At 40.3% G+C, this 19,989-nt stretch overlaps 1 protein-coding gene across 1 annotated transcript in view; it reads right to left on the bottom strand.

Annotated features, from left to right (window-relative positions):
* ctdp1 (CTD (carboxy-terminal domain, RNA polymerase II, polypeptide A) phosphatase, subunit 1) overlaps positions 1 to 19,989 on the bottom strand; it is a 322,423-nt gene that overhangs the window by 92,465 nt on the left and 209,969 nt on the right. The window contains exon 12 of the mRNA XM_073050724.1: positions 11,102 to 11,313. Coding sequence (XP_072906825.1) covers positions 11,102 to 11,313 — 212 coding nt within the window. The remainder of the gene's footprint in view (positions 1 to 11,101; positions 11,314 to 19,989) is intronic.

Here is a 19,989-nt window from a genome sequence, read left to right as displayed (position 1 = left end):
AAGCCAGTGATCACACCAAATTATCCTGCAGTTCTTTTGTTAATATGATATAATATCAATGCCGAGAGCATTAAGTAACACCCTTACATACAAATGCATGAAGTAGGAGCAAGATTAGTCACTTAGCCTCTTGGTGCCTCCTCCACTGTTTGGCTAGGCCATGACAGATCTGATTGTAGCCGCAACTCCATATTCATCTACCTTTGGCAATCTCACCCCTTCCTGATCAAGAATTTAACTACCTCAGTGACTTTCATTCCCTGTGATGGAGAAAGAACATTCTGTCTCATCTCTCTCTTAAGCGGGTTACTCTTCATCTTTAACACGTGACTTAACATCTGAATTATTTCTATTATAAGAATTTAAGGAACAAAAGCAGAAATAGACCATATGACTCATGGAAGATCTTGGCCTCAGCTCCACTTGCTTATGTGTACTCCATAAAACTTGACTCTCCTATTAACTAAAAATCTACATATGCCTTAAATACATTCAATTATTTTGAATGCTGCTACTCGAAGTTCAAAGTAAATTTTATTATCAAAGTACATATATATCACCATATACAACCCTGAGATTCTTTTTCCTGTGGGCATATTCAGTAAATCTATAGATCAGTAAATTTAACAGGATCAATGAAAGGTCAACCTGAGTGCAGAAGGCAACAAACTGTGCAAATGTAAATATATGAGATAATGAGATAAAGAGTCCTTAAAGTGAGATCATTGGTTGTAGGAACATGACAAAGATGAGGCAAGAGAGAGCAGTTATTTCCTTTTATTCAAGAGCTTTATGGTTGAGGGGTAGTTCAAACTCCTCAATTCCATCTTAAAATGGGTGATATCTGATACTGATACTTCTAAAAAAAATTCAAATTCAAGATTCCATTTTAAGTTTGCTGTTTAATACATTACAATTAAACTATAAAAAAATTAATCCCTGAACAACTACTTTCAAATCCACCTCTCAGAAGCAGCTAATTTGAGTTCTCATTAAAGTCACACATTGGCAATGGTTAATTAAAATAAAACCTAAGCATTTTGAACACGGGGATAACAATTAAATGCTTCCAACACAATGATGCAATTGTCAGTGTTCATTGTCATTTCAAAGTGGAGGCCCATGCCTTGAAGATCATATACTGAGTTTGCCCTGTCATTCAGAAAGAACGTGGCTCTTTTTTACCTCAGCATTCAGATATTTAGATTTCTGGAGTAGTCATTTCTGTTTTAATCCTTCATCCATTATTTTCCTGAATATCCAAAAATCTATAGACCTCTCTCCTGATCAATTGGAATTTTATGGGCAGCATTCTTCAAGGAAAGCATCGTGCAATATCTAGGTTAATTAGTTAAAATAGCACACAGAAATGCCAAACTAAACATTAAGCATGAATAAAAATTAATCTGCTCACACTGTTTCCCCATTAAAACCTGAATGTAAAATATCTGACACATTAGTTTTTTTTAAATACTAATTATGAAGAGTGAGATATTTTATTAGAAACAAATAGCTGATTATAAATACACACAAAATGCTGGAGGAATTCAGGTCACACAGCATTAATGGAAATGAACAAATATTTGATGTTTTGGGCTGAAACCTTGGTTCAGGGCTGGAAAGGAAGGGGGGAAACACTGGAATAAAATGGTGGGAGAGGAAAGGAGGACTAGCTGGAAGGTAACAGGTCAAACTAGGTGGGTGGGAAAGGGAAAAGGGTGGAGAAGAAGGAATGTGATAGGAGAGGAGAGTGGACCGTGGAAGAAGGGGAAGAGAAGGGGGGCAGGTGAGAAGAGGTAAGAGTGGGGAATAGAAGCAGAGGGAAGAAGGAAAAAATTACTGAAAGGAGAAATCCATATTCATGCCAACCAGTTGGAAGCTACCTAAAAAGAATGTGAGGTGTTGCTCCTCAACCTTGAGAGTGGTCTCACTGTGACAAAAGAGGCCATGGGCCAACATGTTGGAATGGGAATTAAAATGTTTGGCTACCGGGCAATTCTGCTTTTTGTTGATGGAGCAGAGGTGTTTGACAAAATTCTCTCCCAATTTACATCAGGTTTCACCAATTTAGAGGAGACCGCATCAGGAGAACTGGATACAATAGACAACACCAACAGATTCACAGTTGAAATTTCTGCCTCACCAGGAAGGACTGTTTGGGGCCTTGAATGGAGAAGAGGGAGGAGGTGAACGGACAGATGTAGCACTTCTGCCACTTGCAGGGATACATGCCAGGAGGGAGATTAATGGAGTGGGACAAATGGACAAGGGAATCATGGAGGGTGCAATCCCGGTGGAAAGTTGGGGATGGGGGGGGGGGGGGGAATGTACTTGGTGGTAGGATCCTGTTGAAGACAATGGAAGTTGTGGAGGCGTATGTAATTGGTAGCAAGTGAGGACAGAAAGAATTCTACCCTTGTTAAGGCAGCGGGAAGACAGGCTGAGTGCAGATGTCTGGGAACTGGAGGAGAAACAGGTGAGGGCAGCATCAATGATGGAGGAAGCAAAACCCCATTCTTTGAAGAAGGAAGACAGATATCCTGGAAGGGAAAGCTTCATCCTGGGAACAGATGCGGCGAAGGAAAAGGAACTGATAAAAAGGTTTTAACAAGATTAACAAGGTTTTTACAGGGTGGGAAGAGGTATAATTAGATGAGAATACAGATTAGCGTTTTTACAGGAGACAGGTTGCGAGGAGTATAATCTTCGTGGGAATCAGTAGGCTTATAAAAGATGCCGACAGACAGTTTGACTCCAGAGGTGGAGACAGAGAGATTGAGAAAGTGGAGAGAGGTGTCAGAAATGGAGCAAGTGAATTGAAGAGCAGGGTGGAAGTTGGAGGCAAAGATGATGAAACTGATGAACTCAACATGGGTGCAGGAGGCATCACCAATGCAGTTGTCAATGTAACACAGGAAGAGTTGTGAAGGATTACCGTGGATGACTTGGAACATGGACTGTTTTACATAGTCATTAAAAAGGCAGGTGTAGCTGGGGTCCTTGCGGGTGCCCATGGCACTCCTTGAGTTGGGAGAATGCAGAAGGAGCTGAAGGAGAAACTTTTGAGGGTGAGGACCAGTTCTGCCAGATGGAGGAGGGTGGTGTTGGAGGAGAACTGGTTTGCTCTTCTGTTGAGAGAGAAGTGGAGAGCTTTTAGGTCAGAGGGAATGGTGAAGACATGGATTAGAGGAGGGAAGGGAGAAGAGTTGGTGGCATCAGACGGTTTCCCTTCTAGGACATCAGTCTTCCTTCTTCAAAGAATGGGGTTTTGCTTCCTCCATCATTGATGCTGCCTTCACCTGTTTCTCCTCCAGTTCCCAGACATCTGCACTCAGCCTGTCTTCCCGCTGCCTTAATGTTATAGAGGGAAGGTAGGGTGGGAGGAAGATGGAGGCTCAGATAACCCAAGAGGTGACAGGGTAGCCTGAGAAACACAGGGTTTGACTGTGATGATGGAGGAAAGGAAGCCCAGGGGCTAAGCACCAATGGGGAAGGTCTCCTGGGGATGGTGACAGCTGAGGTCCAGAGCTAGAGGCTGGATAATTCACAGTATGAAAGCTTCCACAGTCATTAGAACGTGAGTTGGTGGTGGTAGGATCTGTGGTCTGGAGGCACCTGGGGTCATACAGCCGCAAATGATGACAATGGTATCCAAGGTCTGGAGGCATCTACAGCCAGCGGAACTGGAGTTGGAGAAGGCAGGATCTGCAGTTTGAAGGGGTCCAGGCCCATCAGAACCAGAGTTGGAGGAAGCAGGATCCATGGTCTGGAGACAGGAGATCTTCCCATCCTCCTGGACATGAGAAAGGTGAAGAACTGGTGGATGAAGGTGCGGATCCAGCAGTGGTCGAACTGTCAGGGAGATCCATGACAGTTAGAGGAGAGAGGGGCCCAGGGCTGTGGAAGAGACTGTGACATAGCCTGCGGGTATCTCCGCATGGCCAAGAGGGTTGTGCGTGGATTTGAGAAGTGGCAGGAGAAGCAGTCAGTCAAACATGGGTACTTGGCATCCTCTGTGGCTCCTGAACACTGAGCTGGAAGCCATATAGAACAAGACAGCAGTGAGGACAAGCTTCCAGGAAGGGTAAGTGGCCATACTGGCAAGTCTCGGTGAGTACATGGTCGAAGAGTCAGAGCGCAGCAAAGATCACAGAAGTGAAGCAGTGAGAAACAGTCTCACTGAACCCCTGTTGAAGAGACAATTTAAACTTCTTCAGGGGAGGCATACTTTGAAGAGGCTTCGCAGTGGAGCAGCAAATCATAAACACAAGTGATTCTGCAGATGCTGGAAACCAGAGCAACACACACAAAATGCTGGAGGAACTCAGCAGGTCAAGCAGCAGCTATGGAAATGAATGAACAGTCAACTGTTCAGGCCAAGACCCTTCTTCAGGACTGGAAAGGAAGGAGAAAACACCAGATTAAAAAGATGGGGAGAAGGGAAGGAGGACTAGCTAAAAAAGTGATAGGTAAAGTCAGGTAGGTGGGAAAGGTAATGGGCTGGGGAAGAAGAAATCCGATAGAACAGGAGAGTGGACTAGGGAAGAAAGGGACGGTAGAGGGGCACCAGGGTGGAGGTGATAGGCTGGTGAGGAGATGATGTGAGAAGTCAAGTGGAGAGTACAAGCAGAGGGAAAGGGGAGGGAAAAAAATTATTGGAAGGAGAAATCAATATTCATGCAATCAGAGACTATTGTGGTGTTGCTCCTCAACCCTGAGAGTGGCCTCATCATGGCAAAAGAGGAGGTCATGGACCAACATGTCGGAATGAGTATGGGAATAGGAATGGAAATGGTTGGCCACCGTGAAATTCTGCTTTTGGTGGATGGAGCAGAGGTGCTCAATAAACAGTACACAAGCACATTTGGATTACATTGGATCAAACCTTGAAAAAAAATGAAGTAATATGTGAAGGGGGAGATAGAGAGGGAACAAAGTCTTTGATCTTTGCAGTATAGGGAAATACCTTAGATGATAAGCATGTTTTGATTACATGTAACTCTGGTAATTACTGGCAACGAGAAGCTAGAATCAATAAACCTCTATTAACCTTGTCCAAGAATAGTACATCATTATAACCAATTTGCAAAGATTCATAATATTTAAAAATGAGATCAAAAGCACTTTCAGTACTTCATTATATAAACATTTAAGTAACAATATTTTCACTCAAAATGCTTAATTAGTTGCTGTAAAACAAACTGCATATATTTCTTTCCAGCAAAAATATAGGAATTGTTGCATGCAAATATTTTATCAAATATGTCTTAAACCATAGCAATATTTTCTAAATGTACCATTCATATTTAAGAATATGTCTCTTCTGGTGCATAATAAAGATACTATGGGTCCAAGATCAAAGAAAAAAATGCAGAAAATACCAGACAGATCAGAAAGCATAAAGAGTGTGGAGGAGAGAAAGAGACGGTAAGGGAAGGGGAGGAGTAAGGTTTGGGACTAGGAGAGGAGGGAGAGAAGTGGGGAGGAGTTAAGAAAGAATGGGGGAGAGATTCAGGAGGTACGTGGGGAGGGCAGGAGCTCAGGGTGGCAGGGTAAGAGTGAGAGGAGGACAGAGGTGCAGTTTTCTGTCAATAACAGCACTAGCACTAACAACCTCCCTAACCTGGAGTATATTTCCAGTGCTTCCTCATTTTTAATCCTTTAATCAGTTCCTTTAGCCTGCATCTCCAGAAACAGCTTTTCTGTGCAATTCTGATGCAGACTCTTGTCTTTGGAGGTGCCACAATTTTCCTGATGTCATGAAGAGAATGAGTTAAGCTGGCTAGTTCTCAAATCCCCATTTCAAGGCAACAAATATACTGCACTGGCTGTTGTGCAATGCGTAAAGAAGTCAGTGTCTGAGGCATGCAGGAGCAGCATACCTTTCTCTCTTGCTTTCTCTCCGTCCTACTTCCCCAAGTGCTACTTGATCTTCTTTGATTTTGATATTGTGACAAGAACAAACCGACATCACCATGTTCAGGAACAGCTACATTTCTACATCCATTAGGTTCTTGAACTGTCCTGCACGACCCTAAACCTACAGATGCTGCCTGACTAGCTGAGTTCCTCCAGCATTTTGTGTGTGTTATTTTGCACTCTATTCTTTTCTGTCATGTGTAATTTATGTACGATATGTTCTGTATGAATCTACATGCCCACTGCAAGCAAGGTTTCCAAAGTATCTGTACTTCACTGTACTTGTGCATATAAAAATAATCACCACTGCCGACGTTATGAACTTGATCATTACTTATAGCAACTTTTAGAAACAAAAGCTCCTGTCCATAATACAAAGAAATGGTGGGGGGGGGGGGGGGGGTGGAAATTGTGCCTCAATGAGACAGCACTTCAAGCAGGCAGCATCCATCACTAAGATGTCCACTCAATAATAGGAACAGCTTCTTCCCCTCCTCCATCAGATTTTGGAAAGGTCCATGAACACCATGTCGTTATGCCTCTTTTACTGGAACAATTTATTTATTTTTGTAATTTATAGTAATTTTGTGTCTTTGCACTGTACTTCTGCCACAAAGCAATGAATTTCATATTATTTAAGTCTGTGATAACTAATCTGATTCTGATTGATCACTGGTCAACAATCTCTCAGTTGAAATGAGAAACGTTAGAAAACAAGTATTTTACCATTCTGATTACCCAGTACCAACAATAATATTCTGCATTTTAAGTGTGGATTGATGTCACTTTTACTCTATTAGTCAATCTCCATTTTTCACAATAGTAATTTTAAGGGATTTTGAATCTAGTTTCAAATTATGGGTAATATTGTTGCCATACAGGCTTTCGGCTAGAACTCAGGCAGAGATCCCAGTGAAACTGCAAAATAGTTATTTAAGCAATTTATTATTGAAATACAATGGAAAATTTAGAAACTTTTGAGAAACAATTATCTCTGTGGGAACAGATTATGAATCTGAGAATCTTACACAAATGGAGCTAAAATCACAAAAATTCAATTGGCCTGAGATTGTTGATATAAAAGGGGAATTTAATACCAAGAGAAATTGAAAAATTACAAGAAAGACACGTCTTATGTTGCAGGATAAGAGGATGGGTGGAAAGTCAAGTTTTTCAGTCTCTCTTGGTTTGTCTCCTCTCACAGTATTTTGGCTCAGTTTCTCTTTTCTCTGTTTGTGAAGTCTGACGTGCTAGGTATGTCCCACAGCTTTATAATTTGCAGCACATTACACTGGCAAAACAAAAAGGTTAATCTGCCAATTAACTGCCACATTCGCCTATTTGGTCTCACTCTACTCAAATCTACTCCATTTATTTTATCTATCCTTCTTCCATCTTCCCTGCTAGTGAAAATTAATAAGTATTCTCTCATTCTCAATTCTGATGAAAAGTTTCAGAGCAGAAACATTGACTCTTTCTCTTTTCAATGATGCTACATGACGTACTGGATGTCTCCACATTTTTATTTGGTGTTGTACCTTTGAAAAACACAGGCTCACCAGATGTACTTACCACTAAAATAGTACATTGCATTGATAATAACATAATTGATAACGCATAAATCATAACAGTGCAACAATTAGGATGTCAATAATGGCAACACAGTAGAAAACTTTGAATCATTTAGCCCAGCAATGAGTGGTCTCAACAGCTATAACCTGGATGGACTGTACTTTGAAGTTTCACTATTTCCAGTGGAAATTAACCAGTTAGGTTTTGGATTAGAAATATTACAACAGAGAGAGTACAGCATTCAGTCCACTTCATCTGTGCTGGGATTCTTAAAGATCTCTACATTTAAAGTAATTTCCCTGTAATAATAAATCAGCTCACACATTTATCCACAACCAACCTCCCATTAAAAGATACCTATTAACCAAGGCAAGTACATGTTTGATAGAGCTATTTAGAAAAGCATATAATTCAGATAACGGTAGTAGAATCATTTCAAGCATGTATAAGGGGTTGTCAAATCTTAAAACACATTCGACTTCATACATTAAAACAAAATGGGAGAAGGAAGGAGGGATAATTATATCTGAGGAAGAATGGACAACAATATGGAGGTATCAATAGAAGTGTACCAGTTCAAAGAAATGGAGGGAGTTTGGATGGAAAAACTTGATAAGATATTTTATTACAACCTCTCAGAAATCCCATTATGATAGTAACCTCCCTGTTCACTGGAGAAATTGTGGAGATCAAAATGCAAATCATTATCATATTTTTTGGGACTGCCGTTATCATAGACTATTGGAGAGGGATACACAATGCCCTACAAGACATCTTTAAATGTGAAATACCCGTAGAGAGTAAGACAATATATTTTGGATATATACCTCAAGAATGGTTGAAAAGAGATAAATATTTAATGAATATACTGTTAGTGGCTGGGCTGGTAAAAAGACTCTTACTAGGAAATGGTTATCACAGGAGAGCCCAGCTTTAAATGGATGGATGGAAATTACAATGGACATTTACAAAATGGAGAAGATAACAACATCTGTTAATCATAAGCTGGAACAATTTGATTCATACTGGGAAAAATGGTTTAACTACATAATGCCTCATAGGCCTGATTTTATTCTCACAAATCAGTGAATATGTTGTAAAAAAAAAGATCACTCCCTACTTGTACATAGTTTTTTCCTTTTGCTTGTTTTTTCTCTCCACTCTTTTCTATAAGTGTATATCTCAGATAAATACTATGTGGAGATTTGTGAATATATGATTATATGATATATATGTACAATGTCTGAAATACATCTTATGGAAATGTTTGTTTGATGATGAACTTCAATTAAAAAAAATCACAAGAAAAGAAAAATAGAGTCATACAACATGGGAGCAGGCCCTTTGACTCAACAGGTCCATACCGATCAACACGCCCACTCAAATACTTCCATTTGCCAGCATTTGGCCCATAACCTTCTAAATATTTCTCTATCGATGTACCTATTTAAGTAGCTTTAAAAAGTTGTTATTATACTCGACACAACCACTTCCTCTGGCATTTCTTTACACTTTACACCTTTTGCGTAAGAAAATTATACTCTTTTGTTTATGAACTCCAAAAATAATGATTTAAGAAGCCACAGATTTAATGACAGGAAATATATTGGCAAGGGAATATGTGATTTTAAAAGTAAATATGTTTTCCAGAAAGTCTCATCCAAGAAAGATAACGGGATGCTATGAAGTCTGTTTCCATGGTTTTTTTTTGCTATATGCTAGGCAACAGCTAAGTATAGACCTCAAACTTAAAGCTTCCATTCTAGAGATTTTGATAACATTTAATCTTTGAGCATTCCTTAAAAAATAGACATTAAACTCTTATTCCTGCTGATGGTGAAAAATGGTGATTTCTTTTTACTCATTTACAGATGCAAATTTTGATATGAAGGTCAGAAATTATTGCACAATTCTAATTCTTATGCACTGCATGCTGGCAATTGACCATCAGTTTGGTCAGTGTGCTTGCTTTTACTCCATGGCTCCCCGTGTGCATTAGACCCATGGAATTTTACAGCACAGGAGGCCATTAACTTGTGTTATTGTGGCTTTGTTGATCTGGTGAAAATTACAATTTCCAAATGTCAGGTAGACATTTGGCCCTTAAGTCTATGCTGATTCTCACAGCATTCCCTGTAATTTCAATTTTCCCTGTAAACTATTCTCCACACTTTCCTACATCCTACCACTTACCTATATACCAGGGGCAATTGACAGCAGCCTATTAAAATCTTAAGGCATAGGAGCAGAATTAGGCCATAAGTCCATGATTGAGTCATTCTGCTATTCAATCATGGCTGATTTATTTTCCTTCTCCGTCCCATTCTCCTGTCTATTCCCTCATAACCTTTGAATCCTTTACTGATCAAGAATGTATCAACCTCTACATTAGGTATATCCAATAACTTGGCTTCCACAACCGTCTGTGGCAATGAATTCCATAGAATCACCACTCTCTGGCTAAAGAAATTCTTCTTCATCCCTTTTCTAAAAGGATGTCCTGTGAATTTCAGGCTGTCCCCTCTGGTCTTGCACTCTGCCACTACTGGGAACATTCTCTTCATGTTTACTCTATCTAGGCCTTTCAATATTCGGCAGGTTTCAAGGAGATCACTCTTCATTCTTGTACTCTCCAGTGAGTACAGATCCAGAGCCATCAACCGCTCCCGATACATTAACCCAGTATTCAAAATAAGGGAGGTAATCTTGCATCGTAGTTAGAAATTGACAGGAATGACGAGTAGGCATCATTAACCCACTAACGTGTATGCCTTTGAAATGTGTAAGTAAACTGGGAGAACTTGCACACTCCAGGCAGTTAGAGATGGAGGTCAGAATTAGACCCGGATCTCTGAAACTGTGAGGCAATTAGTTCCATACATTTTTCTTTGCAATCCTGCAAATCCCTTTGCTTTACGTTTTTTTTTTATTTTCTATGTACTAAACACTCAAAGTTATGACGAGTATTTTCAAATGCATTCTGAAATTCAGTCTCATCGACTTCAAAGAACAAGAGATCAGTGATTTACCTCATAATTCATATAGTAAATACTCCACAGGAGAGTACGCACGCTAGAAAGAGTGCAAAACTTAACCTCAGTACCAGTAGCATCTGAATCAATGGCCTTCAAAGTCAAAGTGAAACTTCACCTCTGGGAATTCATAAAGTGGCAGGCTTGGTGGAAGCTTTTAAGGAATTCATCAGAATTACTGAGGCTCAAAGCAAAGACAAAACTAAACTTTGAGCAAATGGTTGACATGATAGAAGCTTTTAAGCCAGAATTAGTGTTGGCGATATCTCCTTCCTCAAAGGGCACCCTGGGCATGGCCTTTTCTTGTTACCACAATCGGGAAGGAAGCACAGGAGTCCAAAGACCCACAATGAATGATTCCGAATCAGCCTCACCCCCTCCACCATCAGATTTCTGAATAGTCCATGAACCCACAAATACTACCTCAATATTCCATTTCTGGGCACTATTTATTTTTGTAATTTATAATAATTTTTACGTCTTTGCACTATACTTCTTCTGCAGAACAACAATTCCACATCTCAGCAGTCAGTGATAATACGTGTTATTTCTGAAGCAGGAACAAGGTGCAACCTTACCTGGGAACTCTGCCCGTCAAGCTTCCTTCACTGGATGATGATTTCGGCCTTGTTTCCATTTCGGCCTTCACGCTTTCTGTTGCTCCAGGTTCTGGTCTCAGCTCTTCTTGCTTTTGCACCTTCTCTTGGGGCTGTTCAACCTGCTCCTTCACCTTCTCTTCTTTCTCAGTATCACTTTCATTGTCGCTGTCTTCTCCCAAGATGTCATCGACCTGCCATATGGGGTTGAAATGTAAAACTAAATCAATCGGAATGGCACGTTCTTCTGTAGCCACACAATCCAGCAGATTGATAATTGTAGAATATTTTTTTAAAAAACTGCAGATGATGGAATTCTGAAATAAAAACAGAAAATGCTGGAAGCTTTCATCAGATCAGGCAGCGTCAATGGAAAGAGAAACAGTTAAGGAAACAGGTCTGTGACTTTTGTTAGAACAAGGTATGCATTATTGATTCAGTTTTCAATTTTTTTTACATTTAGTTCCTCCTTTTCAACTCTTTATTAACTTTCTCTATCCGTCTACAATGAGGGTGTCAAGCAATCCAAGTGCCAAGATTAACCCGATCCATCTTACATCCAATTAAGCACCTTTGTAGGTACTTGCGTCATGAATGCTGTGTTCTTGCCTTCTGGGAGGAAAGAAATAATTCTCCTGAATTCTACACTCAGACTATTAGTCACTACCATAGCTACTGCATTCAATCTCTCCTCTATGCTGAAAGCAATTTCTCAATGTCTCCTCCATCAAACCACTTCAGAATACCACCATCAGGCCAATTATCTTCCAGTGAGAAGTACACATCCCAAATTTCCAAGTCCCTTTGCACTTGGAATTTTTGAATTTTCTCCCCATTTAGAAAATAGTTTGTGTTCTTATTCCTTCTACCAAAGAGTATGTCCGTATAATTCCCTGAATTGTATTCCATTTACCACTTAATTACTCTTTTTTTTTATCTGTCCAAGTCCTTCTGCAGCCTCCCTGCTTCCTCAACACTTATTGGTCCTCCACCTATCTACTACCGCAACCTGGCCACAAAACCATCAATTCTGTCGTCCAAACCATTGACATGTAACTTTAAAAGAAGCAGTCTCAACACCGGCCCCTTGACTATCTGAAAATGCCCACCTTTAACATCCTGCACATTTGTAGATCCTCATGAGAAATTAATGTTAAAAAGTTCACAAAACTATTAAATTCAATGACAAATCAACTTAAGATTCTGGTAATTCTTTTCATTCATTTCATTGAAGCTGCTGCTTTTAAAATAGGTTTCACCCAGTCTGGAAGGTGGGAGACCTGCGGATGTATTGCACTGGAGGACTCCATGATGAGTTGACCAGTCCATTGTTGCAGCCCAGGTGTCCAGAGATCAGTTTAAAGGAGAAAGCTGCACTTTAGTCTGTGTACTTGGCATTCCTGTACTTGCACTCAGTAAAGTGCTTAAAATCTGCCAGATACAAAGGCTTTTGTCTTGAAAACACTGAGTGTAGACCAAATGTATTATCCTCCTGCTCTTTCAGGCCAACACTGGAGTGCTGGACTAAACCCCACAAGCTTTTATAGATATGCAACCACAGCCACCACTCACAATGCAAACTACACTGGGTGATTAGATAGCACACAAGCACTAGGATTCTCCCTAGTTCTCTGGTAATTGCATGTTAACAGTGAAGAGCTTTGGTTTGCATGCTATCCAGACCAAGCATTCCATACTAAATTTTACTGAGTACTAAAGAGTAAATTTTAAAAATGCAGAGAAAATGCAGGACAAATAAAGTGCAAGGGCCATGGTGAGTTGGACTGAGAGATCAAAATTTCATTTTTATCTTACAAAAGATCCATTTAAGAGTCTTATAACAATAGGACAGAAACTGTCCTTGAATCTGTTGGTACGCATTCTTACCTAAAAAATCTGTTGCAGTTATAAACCATTGCAAACTCATAATTGTGAGTATTTTGAGACAAAAAATTATGAACTAATTTATACACGGCTTATAAATTACCTCTCAGAATTTACAAAAAAAAAATCAGTGATATCTGTCAAGTCCACAAAGCCAATTAGCTCTTCAAATACACTCTACCATAGCCAGCTGGGTACCAGTAAGCATAACATCTTAGCTGTCTCAAGAGCATCAAAGAAATTTTAATTGTATCATTAACAAAATCAGTGCCTTAGGGGACTGAAAATGTAACAGATTTCGAGAGGGGATGGGGTGAGCCAGAAGGTAAAGCAGATCATCTGGTGATAATCACAGTGTTGCTCACCACTGCTTTCCTACAATTGGTTGCCATATTTTCTACACTGCAACAGGTCTTTAGGTCCTTCCCATCAGGTCAAAAAGGCATTATGTAACCGCAGTTCTTTTCATTCCAAAGATATGTAAGCTCAGCCCAGAATTTGACAATGCTTTCTGAAACTCAGCCAAAACTGGGCTTCCAAGGTGGAAATTCCATCGTCTAATATGGTTCAGTTTACCACTTTGTTCTATCCTGCTATGTTTGTGCATATGAGCTGCAAACAAAGGTTGTGCCCTTGGCCCAGTGCTCTTCAGTTGTTCAGTGCAGTTCCATTTATAAATCCCTAGCAAATGAAGCTACCCATTCCTACTTTCAGCAAGACCAAAGCAACACTCAAGCAAAGTTAATAAAGTCAATGAGCTCAGCATGCGTGCAGGAGGCAGTGCCAATGCAGTCATTGATGTAGCGAAGGAAAAGAAGGGGACGGATACCCGTATAGGCTTGGAACATGGACTGTTCCACAAAGCCAACAAAAAGGCAGGCATAACTGGGACCCATACGGGTGCCCATGGCTACACCTTGGGTTTGAAGAAAGCTTTTGACACGCTGAACTTTTTAAACCAGGGCTTTGAGTATAAGTGTTTGGAAGCCACTGGTGAGGCTACACATGGGCGTAATGTGTTTAGTTTTGGTTGCCCTCCTATAGAAAAGATGTTACCACACTGGAAAGAATGCAGAAAAGATTTACAATGATGCCTGGAGGACTCGAAGGACATATTTATAGAGAGAGGATGGACAGGCTAGGACTTGATTTCTTAGAACATAGAAGATCTTATGGATGTGAATAAGATCATGATAGGGCTAGAATGTATACAGTATTTTTCCCCAAGAGTTGGGGCATCAAGAACTAGAGGGCACAGGTTTAAAGTGAGAGAGGAATGACTTAAGAGGAACTTGAGGGGCATTTTTTTTTAAAACACAAAGGGTGATATCAATGTGGAACCATCTCCTGCAGGAAGTGGTTGAGGCAGCTACCATGAAAACTTTTAAAAGATAGTTGGAAAGGGTTAGAAGGTTATAGGCCAAACTCTAGCAAATGGGACCAGTGTACTTTGAGGTATCTCGGTTGGCATGGACCAGTCGGGCTGATGGGCCTGTTTCCATGCAATATAACTTTATGAACACACGAAGTGAAACTAATTGCCATGAATGCATCTTACCAAGCTCCCCCCCCCCCCCCCCCCCCACTCCCCCAACCCCAGTTGAAATGGCAGGAGAAAGGAAAGGTCTCACAATTAAGAATCATTGACTGCAATATAGAGTATCATGCACAAATAAAAGCTGAAATGCCAGAGCAGTACTGAGGAAATGCCGCACAGTCTGAGGTGCCATCTTTTGGCTGTGCAGTGAAATCAAGACTACCCGGCTTTCAAGTGAATATTATAGCCCCTTGACACCATCCTGAAGTGTACAACAGTTAAAATTGATGGCTTGGGCGACAGTATCCCTAAAGCAAATAGATTACTTGCTGATTTTCTTATTACTCCTTTTGGGATCAAGCTGAACACTAGCAGTGGCCATATTTTCTACAGAACAATCTTTGGCTGAAGGCAGCTTGGGAGCCCTGCAGTAGTTAAAGGCACCAGATAAATCTAAATCAGGAAAATTAACTCAAAAATTTCAAACTTTTCAAAAGTTACATACAAGGACCAAGTGTTCACACCAGCAGTGTGAATGATTAATTAGATATACCCACTATTTGGCTTACATATTTCAGTGCCTCTTTTAACAATATTTCTTTAAGGTTTTACAATAGTCTATAATTACATCCAACACCTTTGTAGCTGTCCAGAGCACTTCTGTTTAGACTTCCCATTCAAAATAACGAGTCATCATTTTATTTGGAACCTGCAAAATTCACACAGAAGCAAAATATACTGTAAATTTCCTAGTCCTTGCTGCTGGCTAACCGATTCAGAAAAGAGCAGGGATTGACGGTTTAACAACAGGTAACATGCTGACCATCAAACGTCCTTGTCCTGGTCATTGCAACATGGTGCAGCTGTCCTATTTATTTGTACTGTTTCTGCTGGGGAGAACTATAAATAGATATTTTTTGCCTGTTCCCTGAAAAAATAGCAAGTCGAAGCACTGTTGCCTTGTAGAATGCACTTGAACTGTATAAAACATTAGCTAAGAACAATCGAACATAAGAAGTGGGAAGTGCAGGCTTAGGCTCCTCAAATTTGAGTCATCATTCAACATGATCAGTGCCATGTTCTCAGTTAACAAATCTCAGTCATTAATGGACAGTAATCGGTAGTTACAATCTCTTTAGCAGAGCACATTCTCCTCACACCTTGTAAAGCTGCCAAACAATTTTGCATGCTTCAAAGAGGTCAGCTTTCAACTTACACGAACAATGGTCAACCAACTCAGTGTTTTCTCATTCCAGGAATCACTCTGGTAAATCATTCTGGCATTCTGGTGTAGTATGTATAGCTCTCTTTAGGACAGGAGACAAAAATTGTACATAGTACTCCAGTTCTGGCCTTACTAAGACTCTATGTAATTGCAGGAAGGTAAAATGAGAGGAGTTTATGCAGTTCTGGTCAGCACTTTACAGAGGGAACATGGAAACACAAATGAGGGTGTCAAGAAGATATACAAGGGCATTGCCTGGGCAACAGACTTTTACCAGGTTGACAATGTTGTATTTGAAAAGGACTAACTGAGATCCATAAGATTATGGGAGGCCCATGTTGGGCAAAGGATGCCCTAAGCTCCTGACCTTATGCAGATTTACATTTACATGTAGTTTAAAAAGCACTTAGAAAGAAGCATGAACAAGCAGGAAATGGAGAGCTAGAGACCTTAATCAGGCAGCTTAAACTGACATCATGGTTGGTGCAGACATTATGGGCCAAAGGGCCTGTTCTTGTGCTGCACTGTTCTGTAAGATTCGCAGCTTGGTACGGCAAATGCTATGCCCAAGATTGTAAGAAATTGCAGAGAGTTATGAACATAGCCTAGTCCATCACACAAACCAACCACCCCTCCATTGACTCTGTCTAGACCTTCTATTGCCTTGGGAACACTTAAACATAATCAAAGACTCCTTCTACCCCAGTAATCCTTCCTTCTCCCCTCTCTTCATTCAAGCAAACTCACCTCCAAACTCTTAGACCTGGGACTCATAGACCGCAAATCAGTCAGGACACCTCCACCACAATCATTCGCAACACGGTGGTCCCAGAAGGCTACATCCTCAGCCCCCTTCTCTACTCCCTATGAGACGCACAACTGCGTAGCCAGATTCTGCTCTTATTCCATCTATATATTTGCAGATGACAACTCTGTAGTGGGCTATATCTCAAATAACAACGAATCAGAGTACAGGAAGGAAACAGAGAGCTTGGTGCCATGGTGCAGAGACAACAGCCTTTCCCTTAATGTCAGCAAAGCAAACAAGCTAGTCATTGATTACAGAAAGGGGGGCAGCGTACGTGCTCCTAAGTTGAGAGGGTTGAGGGAGTCAAGTTCCTAGGAGTGAACATTACCAATAGCTTGCCTTGGTCTAACCATGTTGATGCCATAGCCAAGAAAGCTCAAAACTGCCTCAAGGGGCTCAAGAAATTTGGCATGTCTCCTTTGACGCCCACAGTTTTTAATCTATGGACCGTAGAAAGCACTCTACCCAAACACATCCTAGCTTGGTACGGCAACTGTATTGCCTGTGATCACAAAGAAACTGCTGAGTGTTGTGGTCACAGTTTAGCACATTATGGAGACCAGCCTCCCATCCATAGACTCTGTTTACACTCCTTGCTGCCTCAGTAAAGCAGCCGGCAATATCAAAGACACCTTTACCACAGTCATTCTTTCCTCTCCCCCCACTTTCATTGGAAAGAAGATACAAAAGCCTGAAGCATATTCCACCAGACTCAAGGAAAACATCTATTGTGTTGTTATAAGACTATTGCACAGTTCTTGAGTACAACAGATTGGATGCTTGGTCTCAGTCTAACTCGCTATGACCTTGCATCTTATTGTCTACTTTTTATGTAATTGTAACACTTCATTCTGCACTCTTTTTTTTCCCCTTGTGCTATTTCAATGCACTGTTGCAATGAATTGATTTGTATGTATGGATGGTATGCAAGACTGTAGCTCGGTACATGTGATAATAATGAACCATTTTACCAAATTACCAATTATCTCATTGGGCAGAAGATACAAAACCTTGACAGCACGTACCACCAGGCTCACGGACTGTTACTATCGCCTCTGTATCAGATCTCTTAGACGCTAAAAGATGAATTCTTAATCTCTCAATCTACATGGCTGGGAACTTGCACTTTATCTATTTGCACAGCACTTTCTCTGTAACTATAACAACATATTCTATACTCTGTTTACATTTTTACGACCTTAATGTACTTGTGTATGGAACAATCTGTCTGGATGGCATGTAATCAAAAGCTTTTAATTCTATTTCAGTATATAACACTGTGCAGAAGTTTTAGGCACCCTAGTTTTTTAATATAAATTTTGTTTTAGATATTTATTTTTTGTTTCCTGCATTAGTGTGTCAGAAGAAAAAAAGCAAATTTTAGATGTCCAAACATTCATTTTCCAAAAGATTAAATGTGACAGAGAAATTTTGGTATTTTGTTAAAGAAAGTAACATTAAGTAACAGACCACATTTCAAATAAAAACTTGATGACTTTGTAGGTAAACAGTCCAGTGTATGATTAAACAAAGATAACTAATAGGTGCTAATGATCAAAGACATAATGCATTGAATGAACTAAACTGATTAAATGAAACAGAAATGCGCACAGAAGGAATCAACCTGAATGAAGGGCAACCAAACTAAAAGATGAGGGTGTGGCAGATGTGACAGTTTAACCTTTAAACCATCAATCCTTACACTGTGGCAAGAGTGAGTAGAGCAACAAGACACAAGGTGGTCATCCTGCATTAGCAAGGTCTCTCCCAAACAGAAATTTCATGGCAAACAGGAGTTTCAATATGTGTCGTCTAAACTCTTCTGAAGAAGCATAAGGAAACTGGCAAGGTTGAGAAACAGAAACTGAGTGCAGCAGACAAGAGATTCATCACATCGATATCCTTTCTGAATCAGAAAATGTCTATCACTGCTATTAGTACTGAACTCAGAAACCACAGGAACCCAAGTACACCCCTCTGCAGTCCAGAGAAGTCTTGTCAGAAGTGGTCTTCATGGAAAGTTGTTGCAAGAAAGCCATTCCTGTCAAGTGGAAACAAAACCAAGAGCCTCACCTATGCACTAAAACACAACACTGATGTGCTGAACAATGGCGGCAAGTGCTCTGGACTGACAAGTCAAAATTTGACATTTTTGGCTCAAACAGGAGGCAGGTTTTCTGTAGAAAAGCTGGAGAACACTACATGGACGAGTGGCTACAGCCATCAGTGAAGCACAGTGGAAGATCCCTGCCACCCCTCCGGAGCTGGTAATCGGGTCAGAATTAATGGAAACCTCAAAGCCGAGAAGAACAAGCAGATTTTCATCCATCATGCAATAACATCGAGGGGTGGGGGTGTCCAATGGGTCTCTGCTTCATTCTGCAGCAGGACAATAACACCAAACACATGGCCAAGGTCATAAAGAACTAACTTCAGCGAAAAGAAGAACAAGGAGTTCTACAACCGATCCCTGATCTCAACATCATCGAGGCTGTCTGAGATTACCTGGAGAGGTAGAAACATGCAAGACAGCCAAAGTCTGCAGAACTGTGGCAAGATCTCCAAGATACTTGGAACAACCTACCAGTCAATTTTCTTATGAAACTGCACAACAGCGTACATAAGAGAATTAATGGAGTTTTAATGGTAAAGGATGGTCATGCCAAATACTGATTTGATTTAGATTTTTTTTTACTGTTTACTGCTTTTTAATTTTTTTGATATTTAGAAATTTTTCATTTCATTATTTTTTCAATTTACATAATTTTTTTTTACATGTGCCTAAGACAGTTGCACTGTACACTATGTGACAATACAAACCAAACAAAATACATGGTTAGGAGGGGATTTTTTTCCCTCAACGAGTGGTATGGATCTGGAACTCACTACTTGGAGGATATTAGAGGCAGAAGCCCCCTCTGGATTCAAAAGAAAACACAGTTAAGTACAATTGGTAATATCTACACAAGATGTTATCCCAAGAAGGCAACATTTGTCATCATAAAATGTCACACTTTTCAGGCCATGCCATCAACTTGCAGCTACCATCAGGCATATGGTACAAAATTCCCACACCAGCATGTTCAAGAATATCTACTTCCCTTCACCCATTCTATACATGTACCAAGCTGCACAATCTTCATCAGTAACTCAGCATTGCAACACTATGACCACTTTGCACTACAATGGATTTTTTTCAGTATGACTTTTGTTTTATGTTGTATAATTCTTTGTGTGAATGTGTGTCCCTAATTCTATGTACTTATGATGCTGCTACAAGGAAGATTTTCATTGTACCTGTGCATACATATACTGATGCATATCACAGTAACCTTAACTTTGACTTCCTAGAGCTATAAACTACAGGGCAAGGGACCAAGAGCCAAGTAGTGGGATTAATCAAGGGACCAAGAGCC

This window comes from Hemitrygon akajei, chromosome 1 (assembly GCF_048418815.1).
Source record: "Hemitrygon akajei chromosome 1, sHemAka1.3, whole genome shotgun sequence".
NCBI classification, from domain to species: domain Eukaryota; kingdom Metazoa; phylum Chordata; class Chondrichthyes; order Myliobatiformes; family Dasyatidae; genus Hemitrygon; species Hemitrygon akajei.
The sequence above is the reverse complement of the archived record's forward strand: the minus strand, read 5'-3'. Positions and strand labels throughout refer to the sequence as shown.